The following is a 23693-nucleotide window of genomic DNA, read 5'->3' on the forward strand; positions in this document are numbered from 1 at the left end:
GTACTCACTGTCGACTGATTACAAGACACTCTATAAGCAATATGACGGAGAAGAACATCCTTCATCACGTAAAGCCACAATAGCACTCTTTCTTCGTGGTATCAACTGCATGTAACTCGCCATCCTGACACAAGCAAGGAATGACTGCAACTCTCACAGGGTGTGCTTATACAGCTGATGCAATATTACATCATCACCTAAGCGTGTCAATCTTATCTGATGCAATCTGTAAGAAATATTGCCATATACTTACGTTATTCGGATGACAATTACAATTTTAAGGGGTGATGCACTTTCTTTGAATACCAGCGTATTTGAAAAAATTGGGAATGAACTACTAGTGCTTTTGGCAAAAAACATCAATGCAAAAAAGTTGAGTAAGTGTGATAAAGGTGATCTGGATAAGCCTCTTATGAGACAGTTTACCTTGAAAAGAAACTTAGTGACCCTGTAGTTTCAGTAAAGCTGAAAAATTGGCTCATCAACTTGGATATGCAGATTTTGTTTGCAATAATGGGTGGCATTGCAGATTAAAAAAAAAGGAAGAAATATTGTTTATGTTAAGATCAGTGGATTGAAAATGTGTGATCAGATATAAGAAGTTTCTGTGAAAATGACATTTTTAATGCTGATGAAGCCGGTGTTGGTTTATAGGTTGCTCCCTTACACGACCCACAAGTTTAAAGGTGAACAGTGCACAGGTAGAAAATTATGCAAAGAGTGACTGATTTTTCTGATTTGTTCAAATATGAGTGTAAGTGAAAAAAAAGAAACTTCTCAGTAACAGGTATATCCAAGATGTCTTAAAAACATAAAAAATCTTCAAGTAATATACCAAGCTAACAAAAAAGCATGGATGACATCATCCAATTTTGAAGAAGTGCATACTGGGACAAAGAGCTTAGAAAAAAAGATAGGAAAATTTTGCTAATTTTAGACAATTGCCCATCACCCATTTTTCTCGATCTAACCAACATCAAACTTGTATTTTTACCACCAAACTCAACTTCTGTTCTCCAACTTATGGATAAAGGCGTTATTAGAAGCTTTAAATGCCATTTTAGAAAACTTTTTTTTGATGCAATCCGATTCACAAGTGGGCATGGAATAAGGTCATATCACAGACCATCAAAAACTCTTTTAAAAAGGAAGAACTAAAGATCATGGAAGTCGATGACAACACTGAAGAAAATTATGACAATATTCCATTAAAAATGTATCTGAAGAAACATAACTTGGTTATTGGATTGGCCAGTGTGAATGATTACAAGACTGTGGACAATAACCTCATGATTGCTGAAATGCTGACAGATGATGACATTCTGAAAGCCATTAGAGAAAAAGAGACTTTCAAAGATGACAGCAAGAAAGAAGACGGTTGTGAGTGTGCAGTTAATGTAGTGTCAAGTGCAGAAGCACAAGCTGCTTTAAAAACTCTTTCTTTGTTTTATGAAACCAATGACATTGATCTCAAATCTCAGTAAAATGAAAGACATTGCTCATAAATTTCACCTTAAAAGAAATTTGAAACAAACGACATTGGAAGGCCTCTTTGAAAAATAAAAATAATGTATTATATCAAGACCTTTTAATAGTGAAATTATTTTTCTTTTGAATTATTTATATAGTGCATAAATATATCAAATAAACTGTTAATTGTGTAATCATGAGCTATGGTTATTCATTGTTGTTTTTATCCCTTTTTCGTAAGTACTGTATATATCTGTGTGCTTCATGAATGCAGTAACAGCAAAAGTAACATAGCTACAATAATGGATGTAATGAACAATATACTTTGTCCCTTGAAACTCATTATAACAAATTTTGACTGTAATTGAAATAGACATGGTTACATGAACCAGTTTAATCACTTATTTCAAAAAGTTTATTTATTTATTTATTTCAAATGGCCATTGAAATTATATGGGGTTTAAGAGTCCCTAGGGTTCTGCTGGCTTCTTTTTCCCTTCCACTCATTTTTTGATCATGATTTAACTGTTCTGAAATAGTATTGTTTTATTTTTGTGTACCATGTTGTAGATCCTCAAAGAAGGTTAATGATTTTCAATGTCCTTAGTTTTAGGAGCAACTGATTTTAAGCAGGCCAGTGTTGGTAATCAGTGTTGCCATTTTAGTGCTTTTTGCACTATACCTGGTGAATTTTTTTTTACCTAGTGCCTTCTCATTGTAATTGTGCACTATGGTGCTGTTTTGGTACTTTTCAGAAATTCTGCCATATTTGATGCATTTCTTTATTTTTCTTGAAAAATACCCTCTTTTAAGCTGAAACTCTGTGCTATGACATTTTATTTAGCACTGACAAGCATCTTGTAGTTACAGTACTTTAAGAAACCTATCAAAACCAAAACTTTACAGGGAAATCACATAATCATGATCTAATTGATGATGCATTCGGTGTTCCAATTACTATAACAGCATTGCCTATAAATTGGTTATCCAATTTATAGGCAATTCTGTTAACAGTGCCTAACTGAAGTGGTGCCTCATGTTTGCTCCTTCTGTAAATTTCTTTTAAAATTCAAGGATTTATTTTTACTCCATACAGTATTGCCATTTATATTGTTGTTTTATACTATCATTATTTGTTATGATAAAAAAAAAAAGGAAAATTAACAGAGGGTGGTGCTTAATAGAGAGTTGAGAGCTTAATAATGGTTTCATTTTTCAAATTACTGGAGTATCCCAACTAAAATACAGATGCAGTAACTTAACTTGTTTCCACATGGCATTTATTGTTCTGATTACATTTAACAAAGTGTTGATAAAACTCTCCTTTTCGTTTGTGATGATTTGGTTACTTTGAGCATGTGACTATTCGCTTGTGAATTTTAATATTAAACAAGTGTGTCATTTTATCCCTCTGAGAAAATAAGCAAGAAATATATTCAATACATTCATGTTCAGTGGCTTAAAGTTGATAAATACAAGAACTGGCTCTGTAAATTAGATTGTGATTATTTAAAATGTTTTTGTAAATATTGTAAATGCCCACTGACAGCCAAATTAAGTGATATTGAAAGGAAAGGTAAAAAAACACAAAAAAGCCAAAGAGCCCTTTAGTTCTTAGCATCAGTGTGTATTGCCATTCAAGAAAATTGGCAAAAGAGAAGGTGCAAAGACAGAAAGTAGGATAGCACTTTTCTTAGTTGGGCATTAAGGATAGTTGATCATTTGAGTAACCTTTGTAAATTTCATTTTGCAGACAGCAAGGAATGTAACGACTTCAAACTGCAAAACAAAATGTACTTCAACAATATGCAATACTATAGCAGCACATTTTGTGGAAGCCTTAAAATCTGATTTATGAAACAGAAACTTCAGTTTAATTATTGACAAAAGTAATGACATTAGCATTATAAAAATGTTGGGAACTGTAATACAGTACTATTCAAATTTCAAGAATCGATGTATGCTAACTTTTCTTGACATGACTGAACTCGATGAATGCAATGCTGAAGGAATAGGTGAACCTTTGAAAACATTACTAAAAAATAATGGATTAGATTTGCACAGACTCATTGCATTTAGTACCAATAATGCATCCGTAATGGTTGGTATTAAAAATGGCATGTATAAGAAATTAAAGGCTGAGATTCCCCATCTACTTCTTATCAAGTGTGTATGTCATTGACTCCAACTAGCGGTTATTCCATGCTGACGATAAGTGTCTGCCACAAAACTTAATTTTCTTATTAAAGAAACATACAGTTGGTTTTCACATTCACCTGTTTGACAGGCTAAATATAAGAAGCTTTATTTATAATTTAATGAATGATGGAGTTCCTCCTTTGAAGTAAATTCAGCATCAGACAAGGTGGATGTCAACTGAAATTACAATAGTGATAATTCTGTAGAAATGGTGTGAACTTGAGAATCATTTTGAAATTGCCAGACAAAATGAACACCGTTATACAGCCAAAATATTATATTCAATGTTTAGCAATAAGAAAAATTTATTGTTTCTTTTATTTTTGAAACCAATTCTAGGAGAAGTGCAAATGGTAAGAAATCTGAAGATGAAGTAAATGACCCTTCAAAGTTGCTGAATGACTTGGTACATTTAATTGATTCTATTTTCTCAAAAGTTGTTATTCCAGGAACAATAATCACCACTGATATTGTAATTGAAAATAATTTAGCTATGAAGCCATACTTGGACTATGAATTTGAAAAGGTTAATAATGTGATTTCAAACTTTCAGATGAAGATAAAAAAAATTTACGTTAGTTGGACGAAGTTTCTAGTTGAACTCATAAACCAACTTTGTCAATGTTTACTAGAAAATGTTATTGTCTACAGTCAATATCATGTTCAAGTCCATGTGAATACCTAAATCCTGTAAAGCAAAATATTCTAAACCTAGCAAAAATGTTCTACAGTGATGGGGAAAAAGCTTACATGTATCGATTTTCAATGTTAGTTAAATGGATTGAAAGTTCTGAAACAACTTTCAATCAATTTCAATCTGAAACACAGCTTTCAGTAGAAATCACAAATTGCAGAGGTGAAAACTCATTTGAAGATCTTTCTCAATTTGCTTTTACAGTACTTTCATTGCCTTATTCTAATGATGATGTAAAACATTTATTCAGTCATAAACATTGTAAAATTAAAAGTTATGAAACAGAATGAAATTCAAAACTTTGAACTCAATTTTGGGCATTAAATATGGATTGTGATTGCTTGGAAAATGTCACATTTATGAGTTTCCTGTGAATGTTTTAAAGAAAATCAGCACATTGGATGTGTATGAAAGTGGCATTAAAGCAGGAACTTCAAGAACTGCTGAAGAGCAAGTGAACAGTGATGATGATGATTTCATTTTTGACAGTGTCACATAATTGGTATGAACTATTTTTAAGTAAAATAAGCTGTTTTATACATTTTTATTTTCTATTGACAAATATCAAACAATTTTTACATGTATTCTATATTAATTTTTCAATTATTTCTGTCTTTATTTAAATTTAAAAAACAAGAGCATTCATTAATTTACTAGACATGTTCAAAACTCAGTGTGGGTGTATACTCGGGTTATTGTTGTGGTATGGTTTTAGGTGCATCAGCAACTTTGATTGTAAATTGCATTGTGCTCTGTAACCAATTTGCTGTTTGTCAGATGATAAACCTGAGTCTCTGGGAGGAAAAAACCGTTCTACCCTCACCTGAGACTGACTAACTCAGCCACATTGTGAAAAAGGCCCATAAAAATTCCTCATGTTATTGACAGGATTCAAACTGGGGTCTTTTCCACCTTTTCCACTATTCACCTTGTGGGGGGAGGGATGGTGTTATACCAACTGCTACTCACGAGGGCATATACTTAGGTCCATTCTGTTAAAATCATTTTGTTTAAAAATATAAAGAACTGATTTTATTATGATTATAAATAATTTAAATAAGAATTAAAATGTGTTCTGTAAACCATGCTAGATGTTATTTTTAATTTAAAGAAAAATCTCGATACATATAAATTTATGAAAATGTCTGTAAAATTTATGTTTTTAGTGTGCTTTATTTAGTGCCATTTACTGTAATTTTAGCTCATTTCTGAAGATCATCTAGCATGATTTACAATTTACCAAATGGCAAAGCTGTTTGTAATTCATTAGATCATAATAATATCTCATAGTACATAACAGTTTTCTGGTATTTGTGTTTTTTAAGTCCATCTACTAGGGTAGGGTCACAATTTGAGGAGTTCCAAGGTTAAAAAATTCTCTGATTTACAGCACTGTTTTTCCTGCCCATTTAGACAGTCACACGTTTCCTTTGGTTTCACCTCACTTCCACATCTTTTAAGTAAATATCTTGTATGTCATTATTTAACTTTATTTTGTTCTTCTTTCATTTTAATTCTTAAATTTGATTCCAGAAACAGTCTCAATTGATCTACTGTTCAAGGCACATGATATCAGGTAGAGCCAAACATTACAAGGTGCAGCAATTTTGCTTTCATTATAAAAGTTTTGTCAACAAGGCACAATGTCATGTTTAAATGGCAGTGTTTTTTTGCTTTAATACATAAACTAAAAAAATTTTTGTTTATTCTCCAGATGGCCGAAGCCAGCTGTTTTATAAATTCATTGTACAGTTGTGTCCTCGTATCTGCTGATTCGTTACCCGCGGTTAACCACGGAAAAAAAACGAAAAATCTTAACACTTATTACTCGCGTGTCTAATATGATGCTTCCCTTTATTTTTTACGATGGCAATTTTAAATTGAATAGCTTCCCTCTATTTTTTTACAATGTTGCATATGGTTTGGTCACCAACATTACAATGGCTCTTTAGAGATTTAACGGATGCACCGTTTTCAAACTTTTGAATAATTTCAAGTTTTTGTTTAAATGAAAGCACAACTCTTGCATTTGCCCATCATTTTCGCGATTTCTAAACAAAAAATAAAAAATAAAGAAAAAATAGTTACTATAAAAAAAAAAAAAAAATTCTGAATCCCTGACAAATAACGAAACGAAATTTCTCCTTTTGTGGTGCAATGGAACACAACAATCGATGCTATGTACTAAATCAAACTAAACATTTGGCCTCTTTTTTTTTTTTTTTTTTTGAGTGGTGGGTGTAAAGACAGCAGGGGTTGCAAGATACACTGGTGTGCAAAACTTAAGGGCCAACACTATTTCTAAAGGTTACAACCACAAAATATTTACTTAAGGTACTCTTTACTGATGAGTAGATTCAGTCTCAGCAGCAATTCTGGACGTCAGCTAATCTGGCGAGAGTTGGCACACGGTATTACCTCCACAAATATCACTGAAAGGGATCGATATGGTGATCGAGGTGTTCGCATCTGCGGAGGCCTTATCTTGGATGGACATACACAACTCCAGATACTGGAAGGCGGTACTGTAACCGGTGCACGCTACTGTACTGAGGTAATCCTTCCCCATGTGCGTCTGTTCCGAGGTGCCATTGGCCCCGAGTTTGTGTTTATGGATGATAACTCCACACCCTACCACACTGCAGCTGTTGATATGCTTTTGGATATCACACACATGTGTGTGTAATATCCAATCACACACATTTGGATATCCTGTTGAACACATATGCGATGCTGGGGAGACACATAGCGGCACGTCCACACCCACCAGAAAATGTTCACCAGCTGAAGATGGCACTGACAGAGGAATGGACGATGTTACCACAAGAACTTATCAACAACATTGTTCTAAGTATGGACAGGCTGTGCAAAGACTGCATCGATATTAGAGGTGGCCATATCTCCTACTGAGGACCACCTCTTCCCTTTGTTCCATCTTTGGCAGTGATGCATCTGTATCATGGCAGCCAGTGCTATGTTGCCATTTTTGAATAAAGTCCCTCTGTACCGTTTTGTTTCCGTTGTTGTTGTTATGTAGGTGTTGTTTCCTTCATCATTTCTGTACCTCACGAGGTTCCTTCGGTATGCTTTTCCCATATCCAGGCCACTCCTATGAGAAGCTACAGGTGAAAACCTGACTGGTCCTTAAATTTTGCACACCAGTGTAATAGGTACACTACTCTCCCAATGCCGACTTATAACGCCGATCCTTGTCGCTTATTTATGACTTACAAAATATCTATTTATACCTATTCTAGTTATTATTTGAATTTTATGATTTCTGGTTGATTTTTTTTTTTTTTTTTAATTTGGAGTCTTGAAGTGTCCCGGTTAATCCAATTCTGGTAAATCAAGAGTCTGCTGTACTTCATTATTACAGTATTTAATGTTGGTAATGTCTTACTGTGTGTTTAATTTATCAATTAAACTTTATTATACGTATTTATGTTCAAGAAAATCGCGTTACATATGGGGTCAGTGGGTGTTCGCTTATATCTGCAGTTTCAGCCATTCACGGTAGGTCTTGGAACGTACCCCCTATGGATATGGGGATCTTACTGTAATTGCATACTCATTTATATGAATTATTACAGGCAACCAGATTATCACTGCTACAGTTCAAAATGGCCATTATATGAACTTAAACTTACAGCAACTTTACTTGTGGCTACACATGCTAACTAATGGACTGCAACTGACCTATAGAGTGCTATCATCTTAATTTTCAAATTTTCTGTTTCTGTACTACAATTTGTTTTCTACTGATTGTCACTAAAGAATATTATTATTATTAAATATATTATTATAATATTTAATAAGAATTAATAAAATTAATATATCATTCAGATGACGTTGAAATTGTGACATAGTCACGAACGGATGTTATATCAAATACACTGTTATGTTATACGAGTAATATAAAACAATTTATACAAGAATTTACATAAACATTTGTTAACACATTTAATATAGCCAATATAATTGCAGAGTATGCACAAAGTTACCCATTTATCACACAATCATGTGGGCAATGGTGTGTACCAAGGTAACTATGGAAACAGTACAATGGATTGGAGCAAGATATTTTTTTAAGCAAGTGGCAGAAGGCAGTTTAGTTTTGACAATAGTGGTATTTCAGGAGCATTACAGCATGTATTAGTGTGGTGTGTAACATGAGATTTTTTCAAGAGGAATGTGTGTTTATTTTAGAACATTACTTTACATCCAAATCATTTTAGCAATGTAAAGAGACATTTAGTAATAAATATCCAAGCAGATCTGCACCAATAAAATAATCATTCATTGCACAGTACAGTGTTTTTTTCAAAGAAGTAGCACGAACTAAATAAAAAATACAACTGCAAGTCAACACTTTTAACAGAACATAAAATCTGTGTGAAGCTGAAGAAACACTTGAGATCTCATGGGAAATCTCTATGAATGCTTCAACAATAATGTAGGTTGTTGCATGGGGGTGCACATTGAACCACAAAAAATATTGAAGACATGTCAAATTCAGACTGTCCTTGAGCTGAGGCAACCAGATAAAGTAGTCAGAGTTGGCACATTATAACTAGTTCATCCATTCAGGGATAAATGTTCTAGACAATCTGAATTTTTATCTGTGAAGTGTACTCAAGAAATTGCTTAAGCAAACAATTTGCATACTTTGAATTAAATTAAGCAAAACTGAGAACTGCATCTGTGCAAATGATGGACATATTCTTCATAGATCTGCATAAAAAAATGCTACAAAGAGTGAGTAACATGAACTAAAATTATTACACAATTTTAATTAAATTGTGTAATAATTTTCAATAAACTTTTGAGTATTGAAACTGAGTTTCATTTTAGTTGGATTATTGCTAACTGGGTTGCATTTTGGTTGCTTTATTGCCAACTCAGCTGCATTTTATTGGATAACTCTGTATAATATTTCCCCTCCCAAACTCTGCTGCTTGAACAAATGGAAAACCATTGTGTGATTTTATGTTCTGTTTACCAATTTTGTGGAGGGGCATTAAGAGACTGTATTTGATTGTAAACTGGTTTTGAATATAAGGAAAAGAAAAAACAGTGACTTCAAGGTTATTTATATTTTACCTTTAAAAAAGCAATAACAGTTGATGGATCTTGATGCTTGATCTTTGGCTTAGATCGTGCTGGATCCCTATTAACAAAAAAATAAAAATAAAAATAAATAATAATAATAATAAATAAATAAAATAAAAAATGTATAATAATTTATATATCAACCATGACATATTTGTTACTAAAAGGTATAAATCTCTAATTTTATTTCATACCTTACTGGAATAGAGTATACCACTCACTCAAATAACTGAACTTTTGCATTTTTCTTTTAATCCAGTAATACTAGGGGTAGAATTTTTTTCAGCGTGGTCTGTGCTTGTTAACAGGAGAGACTGCTTCTACAAGGATGGGATACACGTAAATAGAAAGGGTGCAAGAATATTTGCTGATGCTATAAAGGCAGTGTTAGGTGGGCCGGAAAACTGCTAGCTTGGGGGGATTCACAGACTAAAAGGTTAAGAGTAGACGCAGGCAAAGGTGAAGGTGATTCTTGCACAACTTCTATTAGAATAAGTAGCGACCTGGAGTGAGGGGTGCTGGGGGTTTCAGGGACTGATGGCAGTCATCGTGAAACAGGTGGATATATGGGATGTGTTAGGGTAACTAAGAATAATAAGAGGTGCATGTATACTTGCATATATACCAATGCTAGAAGTATAGTAAATAAATTTGATGAATTTGAAGTGCTGGTCAAGACATCAAAGGCAGATATTGTTGGGATAGCAGAGACATGGTGTCACATAGATATAAGGAATGCAGAACTGGAATTTGGGGAGTACAATGTGTACAGAAAGGATAGACAGGATAGGAAGGGAGGAGGTGTTATGCTGTTAATTAAGAAAAACATAAAATCAAAAGAAGCGCATCCAGTTGATATAGATGAACAGTGCACTGTTGAGTCAGTTTGGTGTGACATAAGCACTGTGAAAGCAAAAATAAGAGTAGGAGTGTGTTATAGGCCTAATGACTTAAATGAGTACAATGAACAATTGTACAGAGAAATATAGTGGGCTAGTAAATCAGAATGTCTTATAATGGGGGATTTTAACTTCCCAGATATTAAATGGAACTTGTGGGTTGGTCACTCACACACTAGTAAGAATTTTTTGGATTTACTGGATGATTGTTTTCTGCAGCAACATGTTCGAGAGGCAACCAGAGAGGGTAATACGCTTGATCTGGTTTTCAGCAGTGATCATTCGTGTATTAAGAATTTGCAAATAAAGGAACCACTAGTTGGCAGTGATCACAGTGTACTGATGTGGGATTTACTTAAAGATATAATTACCATCAGGGGTAAAGGAAAGGTTTTTGCTTCCGTAAAGGTGAGTACAGTGGTCTCAGACAGTTTTTAAATTCTGTACAGTGGGATCAACTGACAATGTTACCAACAGTAAATTCTAAGTGGGAAGCATTCAAGGAATTAATCGTGGATGCTACTAAAAATTTCATACCTATTAAGAAATATTGTTCAAGGTTTAGGCTTAAATTGTTATCAAATGAACTAATGAGACACGTGACAGAGAAGAAAAATGCATGGGATGCATATAAATTATCAAGTGACCCAGAAGACTATTGCAGATATAAGCTAGTCTGTAATCAGGTCACAAAGGTTAGGCAGGCGAAGGCAGATTACGAGAAATCTTTGGCAAAAGATGCTAAGAAAAACAGCAAGGATTTCTTTACTTATATAAATTCTAAAAGGAAGGGGATGAATCTGATTGGTCCACTTGATATCGATGGTTCCACTGTGGATGATCCTGCTCAGATAGCAAACAAACTGAATGAGTATTTTGCATCTACATTCACATATGAGGAGTTATTAAGGTTTGAAAATGGCAGAAGGTTATCAAATTGTAGCAGGGTGCTTAATGATTTTGTAATAACTGAGGGCGAAGTGGAGGAGAAATTGTTGAAGTTAAACATAAGAAAGGCACCTGGGATGGATGGGATCTATCCAGTTATATTAAAGGAGGCGGCAAAGCAACTAAGCAAACCCTTAGCCATAATTATGAGAGCATCCTTGGATCCAGGGGAGGTCCCCATGGACTGGAAATGTGCAAATGTATCCCCAATTCACAAAGGGGGATCGAAGGGTGACACGAGTAATTACAGACCAGTTAGTTTAACTTCTGTTCCGGGTAAAATAATGGAGTCACCGGTTAAAGATGCATTGCAGGATCATCTAGACAAGATTGCGGCAATAATTCAGACACAGCATGGGTTTGTTAAGGGAAAGTCTTGTCTGACAAATTTGATAGGATATTATGATGTGGTTACAAAGGAACTGGATACAAAAAATAATTTTTATATCATATATTTGGATTTTGGGAAAGCTTTTGACACTGTTGCGCATGGAAGACTATTGTACAAATTGGAGCAGAATGGTATTAAGGGTAAGTAGCTACAATGGATAAAAGGATGGTTGAGTGGAAGACGACAGAGGGTGGTAATTAATGGGTGCTGCTCTTCATGGACTAATGTTATTAGTGGAGTCCCACAGGGTTCTGTGTTGGGTTCTGTGTTGTTTTGTATATTTATCTATGATATTGATGAAGGTATATCAGGCTTAGTGTCGAAGTTTGCAGATGATACAAAGGTTGGCAGGGTTGTTAATGACAGTAATGGCAGTGTGCTACTGCAACAGGATCTAGATAATTTGGGCAGATGGGCTAAGAAGTGGCAACTGAAGTTTAACCTTGACAAATGCAAAGTACTGCATATGGGTAGAAGTAACCCCAGAGAAATGTACAAACTGTGTGGTATTACACTTAAAGTGGTATAAAATGAAAAAGACCTGAGAGTAATTGTGCAGTCAGATATGAAGTTTTCTTAGCAATGCAGACAGGCTGCCAGGGCAGGTCATGGGGTTTTGTCAATGATAAATAGGAATTTTGCTAGCAGGGAAAAGGAGGTGATTGTCCCTCTGTATAAGGCAATGGTCAGGCCAGGCCTTGAGTATTGTGTACAGGTCTGGAGGCCTCATTTTAGGAAGGATATAGATTTGCTTGGGCGTGCACAGTGTCGAAGTAAGGGCAACAAAATTGGTGAGGGGATTGAAGGGATCCTCTTACCAAGAGAGGCTTAAGTTCTGCAAATTGCAGTGGCTGGAGACTAGGCACCTGCACGGTGATCTGATTGAGGTATATAAGGCCTTGAATGGGTTGAGCACGCTGAATTCTGATGGGATCCTTCCACTTGTTCAGATTACGAACCTAAGGGGGCATAAATTCAAATTAAGAAAAGACAGATGTAGAATAGATGTGCGGAAATTCGCCTTTAGCCAGCGGGTGGTTAATTGCTGGAACAAACTTCCATCTGCCATTGTGGAAGTTGATAGGTTAAATAAATTTAAGGAGGAACTGGACAGGCATTTGGAGGGAACGGTGTGATTTTTTTTTTTTTGGCTGATGCTGCATAAGCTCATACACTTGCTTTCTTGCATCACATGCCACTACTACTACTACAGGAAAAGTTTCAAAACATGTAAATAGTTTAAAACAAGGAATCTTTAACTGATTGCATTAGTATAGGATATGTAATATGGTTACACAGGTAGTACTTACAATGGATACTGGAAGCTAGCATTCAGCAAGTGACAAAAAAAAAAAAAAAAAAAACTGCAACCAAGTAATGTTTCTTAGCATCCATGGTAAACTATAAATGATTAAAAACTGCAAAATTATATAGCAGTAACTGACTTGCAAATTGAATACCAGTTATGTGCTTCTTTTGTTTGTTTCTTTTCCAATCTTTAAGTGTTCTCAGTTTTCCACCAATAAAAAAGGAAACCCAAACAACAGCGCTATGGATTTTATTCAGCAACATACCAGTTTGTCAACAAGATTGATTTTTGCTTATTTTTACATCCTATACTAGTGTTTTTTTCTTTAACAAACTTGTTGATACCATTCACATTTGTTTTCAGCATCCATTGTGAATTTTACTTTTTAACTGCTTTACATTTCCTCTACTGCTACTGTTCATGATTAAAAATCTATTTTTTCCCACAATATATGTTTTGTGGTTATTTATTATTTGCATATAGTTACTTATTCAGAGCTTATGATAAGTTTTATGATATTCGTGAATTTTCTTTATACTAAATATGCAAGTTAGTGTACAAAGTATCGTGGTAATATACAGTAAGGTTCATTTAAGTGCAAACTTAATTTGCAAATTGGATATCTTACTACAACTCCCATTGTGAAGCCCTTCATATTGTACAAGTTGCCTATTCTTGTACTCGAGTTGGTTTGAAAACTTGAAATGAAAATACTGTACATCTTTTGGTATCTCACAATACAAGAGATGTGTACAGTACTTCAAACTAATTAATATGCAGTATTATGTTTTAAATAATTTATGTACAGTAATGAAATAATCAATATGCAGCAAAATTCATTAGAGCAAACTTAGTTTGCAAATTGGCATTCTTACTACAATACCTAATATTCTAAAACCGATGATGAGTTGTCTATTCTTGCACTTCAAATTAGTAGTGCAAGGCTACTGTTACTTATTTTCAGTTGAGCATCACTACCCAGATGGAACCATTTTGGCTTGCTGTTGTTGCTAAACAACAATTCCAACTATTCTGCCAATGTCTCAATAAATCAGCAAATTACACTAAAGATTTTGATGTAACAGTACAGAGTGAACTGTATATACCATTGCTTTGCAACTGTCCTAATTTCTCAATAAAAAAGGTTAGAAGATATAACAATAAATTTCAAACATTTAAGAACTGCTTTTATTTTTATTGCAATTTCTCCATAAGAAATACTTTCCTTAATGAAATATGTTAAATAATTGACTGTCTTTAAAATGTCTTAAAATAGGGAAAATACGTTTTTTAGTATTGGAATACCTTTAACAAAAGTTGAAATTATTTAATTTTTATCTATGAAATATATTGATTTAGAAATCTTTTTAAAATTATAATGAAATACAAATAATAGATTTCTTCCCTTTTTAATATAAACAAGAAAAATGCTTGAACTGTTTCTCTTTGGTGACCGCTATGCACAACTTGAAATATATTACTTTTTTATACATTAGTATTATCCAGATGAAATTACTTCAATATGTGTATATGTTTTGGGCAATTCTGTGCCCAGTATGTTTCTTACTGACTATCTGCTGACATTATATTGACACTGACTTTTAACTATTGCTAATGGTAACTGTTCACAGTGTTTTCTATTATTAATTAGAAGAGTTAGATTAAAAAATGCTTTATAAATTTCAGTATTTCATGCCTGACAATAAGTAAACAAAACAAAGTGAAATACCAGATTTTCTATATCCTACTTACACAAAGTATTCAGCAGACATAACCATGCATACTTCATGCTTAAAATCATTTCTACAAAAAAAGCAACTTGATCATTACCTTGAATATAAACTTTCTTTTCTGTCAGCTTGTGCTTCATCCAATTTACACAATTGCATAGCATTACATACGTTATTAAAATTCATCAATTTCCATCCACACATTTCTACTGCTCTTCGAACTTCGTTATTTACAATCATCCTTTTGTACCATGCTACCACTAATGGTAATTTTACCTCAAGAACTGTTGATTTCTGTGAATATGCATCCTGTAAAATAAAAGATTAGAACCAAAGTAACAGTAATTTTAACACAAAATCCCAAAAAACAACAAGTACAAGAAACAGTTTGCTGATTATAAAAGTAATGCCAGTTTTCGAAATTGTAACAAAATGAATGAACTGGTGACAAAAATTTTAAAACTTTATTTTAAAAAAATACTTTAGAGGATAAAAAATTGCGTACAATAAATAATTCTAACACAAAGTTAACTTACAGGCATGCTCTATTTATACATATAAAAAAAGTGATGGGATGAACATGGAATTTAAAATTATAAAATGCTATGAAAATAAGCTGATAGAAATAATGCTCTTTGAAAAAAAAAACAAAACCAATTCTAAATAATTTATTCAATTAATTTTATTATCTATTATTGATTGATTACTATAATTTTTATCCTCATGAATTTTCAAATTTGAGAGCTAAACCAACAGAATGATGTACAGCCAATTTCTATATACCTATGAACTGCAGAGTTTCAAAGGCATACAATTAGAATGTGTAATAATAGAACATTTTCTATCATTTTCTCTGATGTACAACAGAAAATGTTCTACTATCAACAGAAGCAGTTCATCATCTTTTAAATAAAATTGTTTAAAAGTTGTGCAGTGCCAAGTAACACAAAGTTTGTGAGAGATAAGTTAGCTTAAACCCAAGCATAACCCAAAACATCAGAGAGAATGAAGACATCCATCTACTTTTTAATTTTATAAAACCATATAGCATTGGCTACAGCAACTCACACAATTGCCACTAGAGATTACCTGCTGGCTAATGAAGCATAAGGAAATATCAAAACAGCCTGTTATTTAAATAAACTGAGGCAATGAGATAGGTCAGAAATTTGCTAATTTGAGAGGAGCTAAGATACATGGAGAGGGGGACTAATAGATAGAGAATAATAGTTTAATGGCAACCATGATCGGTGGTGAAATTGATTTTTGCTGTGCTTCTATTCAGATATGCAGTAGCCTGAAAACCAAGGTGGAGGGGATTGCAAAGCATGCTGTGAATCCTCATGGGAAAGTCCACAGAAAGTGGGCTTTCTGTGGACTTTTCATATCATGGGGGATCTGAACTGTCTGGGTAGTCACTGTGGAGTTGGTTGCTCATTCACCAGCAGGTTTCTGGATTCACAAGATGACTGTTTTCTTTGTAGCACAATGTCAGAGAGGTAACAACAGAAAGCAATACTCTTCATCTGACTATCAGTGACTCTTCGTGTATTATGAATCTTCAGATAACCAAAGCACTAGATGCCAATGATAGTAGCATATACTGATGTGGGATTTATTCAAATAAATTTTTGATAATTTTTAAAATCTTTTCAGTGGGACCTCCCCTGCCAGATGATATTAATAAATGTTGTTATTTGTTAGTTATTTGGTTTTTAGGAGCATTAGCAACTAAGGCCATATTGCTCTGGGGATATGCAGTGGTCATTCCCTGACCTTTCCGCATCCTCCGTATTTGTCACGGGCTCGAACCCCGGTCTAATCAAGAAGCGTGTGCTACGCACTGCTGCTCCTGCTCACCTTGCTATGGAGATGCCAATAAATGTTGAATAACTGTTCAAGGTCTAGAACTAAATGGATGTTAAACAGATGACACCTAGTAGCAGAGAATAAAAATTAATCAGATGATAAATTATCAGGAGACACAAAACCCTATAGTAAGTATAAATTAGTCAGCAGTTGAGTTAAGGTTCACAGGGTAGAATTTTTCGCAGCGTGTTAACAGGAGGGAGTGCTTCTACAGGAATGGGATATAAATACACTTAAATAGAAAGGGTGCAAGAATATTTGCCAATGCTATCGAGTAGTGGGTCAGAAAACTGCTAGCTTAGGAGGATACACAGACTTAGATTAACAATAACCGCAGGCAGAGGTGAAACTGATGCTTGCAGTGCTTCTATTGGAACATGCAGCAGCCTGGAAAGCAAGGTGTCAGAGATTTCAAGGCCTGTTGTGGGTGGGCTGATACATGATATTAGGGTAACTAAGAGTAAGAACAGGCACATGTATATTTGCAGTTACACTAATGCTAAGAGCATAGCAAATAAACATGATGAATTTGAAGTGCTGGTCAAGTCATCAAATGCAGATATTGTTGGAATATCAGAGATGTAGTGTCACTCAGATATAAAGGATGCAGAATTTGAATATGGGGAGTACCATGTGTACAGAAAGGATAGACAGGATAGGAGGAGGGAAGAGTTATGCTCTTAGTTAAGAAGCCCATAAAATCTAAGGCAGTGCATGCAATTGATATGGTTGGCCAGTGCAATGTTGAGTCGGTTTGGTGTGACACAAGCACTGGGAAAGCACAAATGAGAATAGGAGTGTGTTATAGGCCTAATGGGGCTAAGAGGGGAGGAACATTCTGTCTGTTAGACACTTAGTCTAAAACACTGATGGATCCAATATCTTTCTATTTTAGAAGATTTAGGAGAAGTCCGGTTGGCGTGTCTCCCTAAAATCCACTCATGTGCACCTTCTTGATGCTAAGCCCTGTATTTTTCATTTTGGTGGTATAGAGTGGTTCTCTTCAAGATGCCTGGTCAGCATGAAGAGGAAAAGACCAAACCCTCCAACACATGACAACACAACAAAAAAAAATGGCCCTCAGTCCCCCCCAGTGGCTTTCACTCCCCTTCTTACGGCAGCAAGAGAATCAGAGTGGAAGCAGAGGGTACTAAGAATCTCTGGGTATGACCAGGCTTTCGTGCACGGAAACTGAACTTGGCCTGTTATTAGAAGAGAGGATATTAGAGCTGGAAAAGGAATTAGAAAATGTAAATTGGAATATCATTGGCTTGGCTGAAACAAGAAGAAGAAATGAATCACTTAAAAATTTATCAAATGGAAATCTGCTGTACACCAATGGAAACAGTGAAAAGAGCGAAGGTGGAGTTGGTTTCTGGAGCAGAAAGATATAAAAAATAAACAATATTTTAAAATTCAAAAGTATATCACCAAGGGTGTCAAGACAACTACTCAGGATTTCTAAGAGTTACAAACTAAAGGTTATAATGATATATGTACCAACGTTGAGCCATGCTGAATAAGAGGTTGAAGAAATGTACACCGAAATTGAGAGACGTCTAGGTGAACAGAAAACTCACTACACCATTATTATGGGAAAATTTCAATGCTAAGGTTTTGAAAGAGACAAAACAGCGCAGAAAGGGAAGCTATAGGAAATTTTGGAATTGGGGAAAGAAATGAGAGGTGAAAGACTTGTGGAATTTGCAGAATCTTGAAGAATGCCAGTAATGAACACTTCTTTTTTTTTTCAAGAAAACGGTGAACAGCAAGTGGACTTGGAAGAGCCCAAATGGAGTAACAACCACTGAAATTGACTTCATCCTCAATAACAAAAGATATATTGTGAATGATGTTACCATGCTGAACAAGGCAAACGTTGGAAGTGATCACAGAATGGTAAGGTGAACCCTTCATATAGATGCAACAAAAGAAAGGAAAAACCTGACTCAAGTAAATAATGTGAAGGTCTTTGAGATAACAGAAGAGAAGAAAAAGCAGTATGTACTGGAACTTAAGAACAAGTTTGGGCTCCTGCAGACCTTTCAAACCAAGATATCGATGAAACTTTCTGAAAGTGATAAAGCCTGAGAAACCTATAGGTAAAAAGAATTCCAAAGAAGAAAAAATTAGTCAAGAAACACTTGTCATGATGAACCAAAGACAACAAATGAAGAGAAAGATAAACACTGACAAGGACAAAACTGAGTATGCTGAGTTATGTAAAGCCATTAGAAAGAGACTCAGAGAAGCCATAAGAAGATTTAACACAAGAAAAGAATGTGCATTAAGGGAAAACAAAAGAATTAAATCAGCAGCCATGAGCAGTAATACAGAAAGATAAATGATACTGAAACTGATAAATAGTGATGGGGTACTTATAAATAGCAATATTGAGGGGGTACTTATAAATAGCAGAGAAGGCATAATTCAAATAGCAGAAGACTACTATAAAGAATTATATAGGGAGTGAGGCAATGTTACCAGCAGTGGGGAAGATTGATCACAAATTAGCAACACATATGACATACCCAATATCCTTCCTGATGAGATAGAACATGCATAGAAGAAAATGAAGAATCAGAAAGCCTTGGGAGAAGATGAAGTTACTGTAGAGTTGTTAAAATTGGGAGGAAGAGACATTACACAGAAACTGGTAAGACTCTTCACAACATACATTAGGAAAGGCCAAAGGAGTGGAAAAATGCATCATAATTTTGCTGCATAAGAAAGGAGATAAATCAGAAATTGGAAATTATAGACCTATTTGCTTGTAGTCCCACATCTACAAGTTGTTCACAAGGGTCATCACTAACAGATTAAGAAGAGTACTCGATGAGAATCAACCGAAAGAGTAAGCTAGCTTTAGGACAGGATTCTCAACTATGGATCACCTTCACGTAATATCACAGCTAACAGGGAAAGAAAATGAATAAAAAGCATCATTATGCCTGGCATTTGTGGATTATGAAAAGGCATTTGACTCCATACAGCATAAGGCAATGTTTCAGGCACTGGAAAGACAAGGAATAGACACCCCGTATATTATGATTTTGAAGAAAATATATGAGAATGCCACCTCCTTTATTAGACTAGATAAAGACAGTAGCAAATTTTAAATTGAGAAAGGAGTTCGACAAGGAGACATAATATCTCCGAAGTTGTTTATTGCTGCCCTTGCGGAAGCTTACAGAAGATTGGACTGGTTGCAGAAAGGAGTCAAAGCGAATGAAGAGTACCTAAACCATTTACGATTTGCAGATAACATTGTGATCATAAGCCATGATCCCCAAGAATTAGAGGAAAATCTTAATCAGTTATGCAGCATTAATAAGGATTTTGGACTAAGGATGAATATGGCTAAAACAAAGTAATGATGAACAAGTATGCCATAGAAAGGGATATAATGATTGAAGGAGCAGTAATTGAAAAAGTAGATTCATATACTTATCTGGGACAAGACATTAGCTGTAATAATGATAAATGGCTGAAAGTCAAGAGAAGAATAAATTTCGGATGGATAGCATTCAGGAAATATAGTCACATACTGAGGAGCAATATCCCAATTTGTCTGAAATGTAAAATAATGAACCAATGTATACTCCCCACCATAACTTATGGAAATGAAACTTGGGCACTCACCAAAAGAATGGAAGAGAAACTGAAAACTACACAGCAAAGAATGGAATGAATTATGTTAGAAATCAGACTGTTAGTTAAGAAGAGAAACACATGGATTAGGCAGAAAATACAAATAAAGGACATTCTTATTAAAACTAAAGAACTGAAATGGACTTGGGCAGGGCACATAGCTAGAAGATGTGACAACAGATGGACTAAGAAAATAACAGAATGGTATCCAAGAGGAGCTAAAAGAAAATCTGGAAGACAATAACGGAGATGGACAGATGAAATTCGTGAGTTCATGGGTAGCAAATGGATGGCCATTGCACAAAACAGAAGTTACTGGAAAGTTTCTGGAGAGGCCTTCATCCTGCAGTGGATTTAAAATGACTGATGATAGGCCTAATGACTCTGATGAGTACAATGAACAAGTGTAATAGAAAAATAGAGGGCCAGTAAATCAGAACTTCTTATAATGAGCAATTTTAACTTTCCAGATATTGACTGGAACTACTGGATGGCTGTTTTCAACAGCGGCATGTCAGAGAATTAACAAGAAAGAGTGACACTCTTGATCTGATTATCAGCAATGATAATTCATGAGTTAAGAATCTGCAGATAAAAGAACCAATAGGCGGCAGTGATTACAGTGTATTCATATGGGATTTACTTCAGGATATGTAACTACTATCAAGGGTAAAGGGAAAGGGGGTTTTGCTTTCATAAAGGTGACTACAGTGGTCTCAGAGTTTTTAATTTCTGTACAGTGGAACCAACTGATAATGTTACCATCAGCAAATTCTAAATGGGAAGCATTTCAAGGAAATAATCATAGAAACTACTAAGCCTTTCATACCAACTAAGTTTTGCACCCTAAAAACCAAATTCAAATACCAACTAAGAAATACTGTTCTAAGAATCAGACCTAAATGGAATTTAGATGAGCGAATGGGACTCATGGCAGAGAAGTAAAATGCATGGGATGCATATAAATTATCAGGCAACACAAAAGCCTATAGTAGTAGTAGTAGTAGTAGTGGCACATGATGCAAGAAAGCAAGTGTAGGAGCTTATGCAGCATCAGCCAAAAAAAAAAAAAAAAAATCATCACACCATTCCCTCCAAATGCCTGTCCAGTTCCTCCTTAAATTTATTTAACCTATCAACTTCCACAACGACAGATGGAAGTTTGTTCCAGCAATTAACCACCCGCTGGCTAAAGGCAAATTTCCGCACATCTATTCTACATCTATCCTTTCTTAATTTGAACTTATGTCCCCGTAGGTTCGTAATCTGAACAAGTGGAAGGATCCCATCAGAATTCAGCGTGCTCAACCCATTCAAGGCCTTATAGACCTCAATCAGATCACCGCGCAGGTGCCTAGTCTCCAGCCACTGCAATTTGCAGAACTTAAGCCTCTCTTGGTAAGAGAATCCCTTCATTCCCCTCACCAATCGTGTTGCTCTTCTCTGTACACGCTCAAGCAAATCTACATCCTTCCTAAAATGAGGCCTCCAGACTTGTACGCAATACTCAAGGCGTGGCCTGACCATTGCCTTATACAGAGGGACAATCACCTCCTTTTCCCTGCTAGCAAAATTCCTATATATCATTGACAAAACCCCATGACCTGCCCTAGCAGCCTGTCTGCATTGCTCAGAAAACTTCATATCTGACTGCACAATTACTCCCAGGTCTTTTTCATTTTCTACCACCTTAAGTGTAGTACCACACAGTTGGTACGTTTCTCTGGGGTTACTTCTACCCATATGCAGTACTTTGCATTTGTCAAGGTTGAACTTCAGTTGCCACTTCTTAGCCCATCTGCCCAAATTATCTAGATCCTGTTGCAGTAGCACACTGCCATTACTGTCATTAACAACCCTGCCAACCTTTGTGTCATCTGCAAACTTCGACATTAAGCCTGATATACCTTCATCAATATCATTGATAAATACACAAAACAACAGTGGACCCAACACCGAACCCTGTGGGACTCCACTAATAACATTAGTCCACGAAGAGCAGCACCCATTGATTACCACCCTCTGTCTTCTCCCACTTAACCATCCTTTTATCCATTGTAGCAACTTACCCTTAATACCATTCTGCTCCAATTTGTACAGTAGTCTTCCATGCGCAACAGTGTCAAAAGCTTTCCTGAAATCCAAGTATATGATATCAAAATTATTTTTCGCATCCAGTTCCTTTGTGACCACATCATAATAACCAATCAAATTTGTCAGACAAGACTTTCCCTTAACAAACCCATGCTGTGTTTGAATTATTGCTGCAGTCTTGTCTAGATGATCCTGCAATGCATCTTTAACCAGTGACTCCATTATTTTACCCGGAACAGAAGTTAAACTAACTGGTCTGTAATTACTCGTGTCACCCTTCGATCCACCTTTGTGAATTGGGGACACATTTGCACATCTCCAGTAGATATAACCTAGTCTGTAATCAAGTCGCAAAGGAGAAATCTTTGTAAAAGGATGCAAAGAAAAATAGCAAAGACTTCTTCACTTATGTAAACACTAGAAAGAAGGGGTTGAATCAAATTGGTCCACTTGATATTATTTGTTCAACTGTTGATCATTCACATGAGGAATTCTTTAGGGAAGTGGATGCTAGTTTATCAAACTCTAACAGGGAGCTAAATGACTTTGTAATAAACGAATGCAAAGTGGAAGAGAAACTGCTGAAATTAAACATTAGAAAGGCACCTCGGGTGGTTCAGATTTATTTAGTTATATTAAGGAATGCAGCTAAGGGGGTAAGCAAACCGTTAACCTTTATAAGAGAATCTTTGGATTCAGAGGAAGTTTTGGTGGACTGGAGATGTGTGAATGTCTCTCCAATTCACAAAGGGGATCAAAGGGTCACACAAGCAATTACAGGTCTGTTGGCTTAACTTCCATTCCACGGGAAAATAATGAACTCACTGGTTAAAGAAGTAATGCAGCACCGTGCGCACGCGTGTGTGTGTTATGGGAGTTTAATGGCGCACGAACTGCTGAGGTTATAGGGCACCTGCACCATGTATACAGGAGTGTAGTTATACTTCAGACACAACATGGCTTTGTGAAGGATAAATCTTGTCTGACCAATCTGATTGGATACTATGATGCAGTCACAAAGGAACTGGATGCAAAAAATAATTTTGATATCATATACTCGGATTTCAAGAAAGCCTCTGAAACTGTTACACATAAAAGACTGCTGTAGAAATTGGAGCAGTATGGTATTAAGGATAAGTACCTGCTATAGATAAAGGGATGGTTGAGTGATGGAAGACAGAGAGTGATTATCAATGGATATTGTTATTAGTGGGTCCCCCTAGGGTTCGGTGCTGGGTCCATTGTTGTTTTCTGTATTTATTAATAACATTGATGAAGGCATATCAGGCTTAATGTCTAAGTTTGCAGATGATACAAAGATTAGCAG

The 23693-nt window shown here is 35.3% G+C and overlaps 1 protein-coding gene across 3 annotated transcripts in view; it reads right to left on the minus strand.

The window, feature by feature from the left end:
- LOC150078078 (glutathione S-transferase C-terminal domain-containing protein-like) overlaps positions 1-23693 on the minus strand; it is a 126604-nt gene that overhangs the window by 101371 nt on the left and 1540 nt on the right. For all 3 annotated transcript variants that reach the window (XR_016547629.1, XR_016547628.1, XM_090384985.1), the window contains exons 2-3: positions 14853-15061; positions 9467-9533 (exon numbers count right to left, since the gene is read on the minus strand). Coding sequence is in view for 1 of the 3 variants with exons in the window: in XM_090384985.1 (XP_090241111.1) it covers positions 9467-9533; positions 14853-15061 (276 nt within the window). In the remaining 2 variants the exon portion in view is untranslated. The remainder of the gene's footprint in view (positions 1-9466; positions 9534-14852; positions 15062-23693) is intronic.

The sequence above is a fragment of the Mastigoproctus giganteus genome, chromosome 11, assembly GCF_048544385.1.
Source record: "Mastigoproctus giganteus isolate SK-2022 chromosome 11, ASM4854438v1, whole genome shotgun sequence".
Taxonomy (NCBI): domain Eukaryota; kingdom Metazoa; phylum Arthropoda; class Arachnida; order Uropygi; family Thelyphonidae; genus Mastigoproctus; species Mastigoproctus giganteus.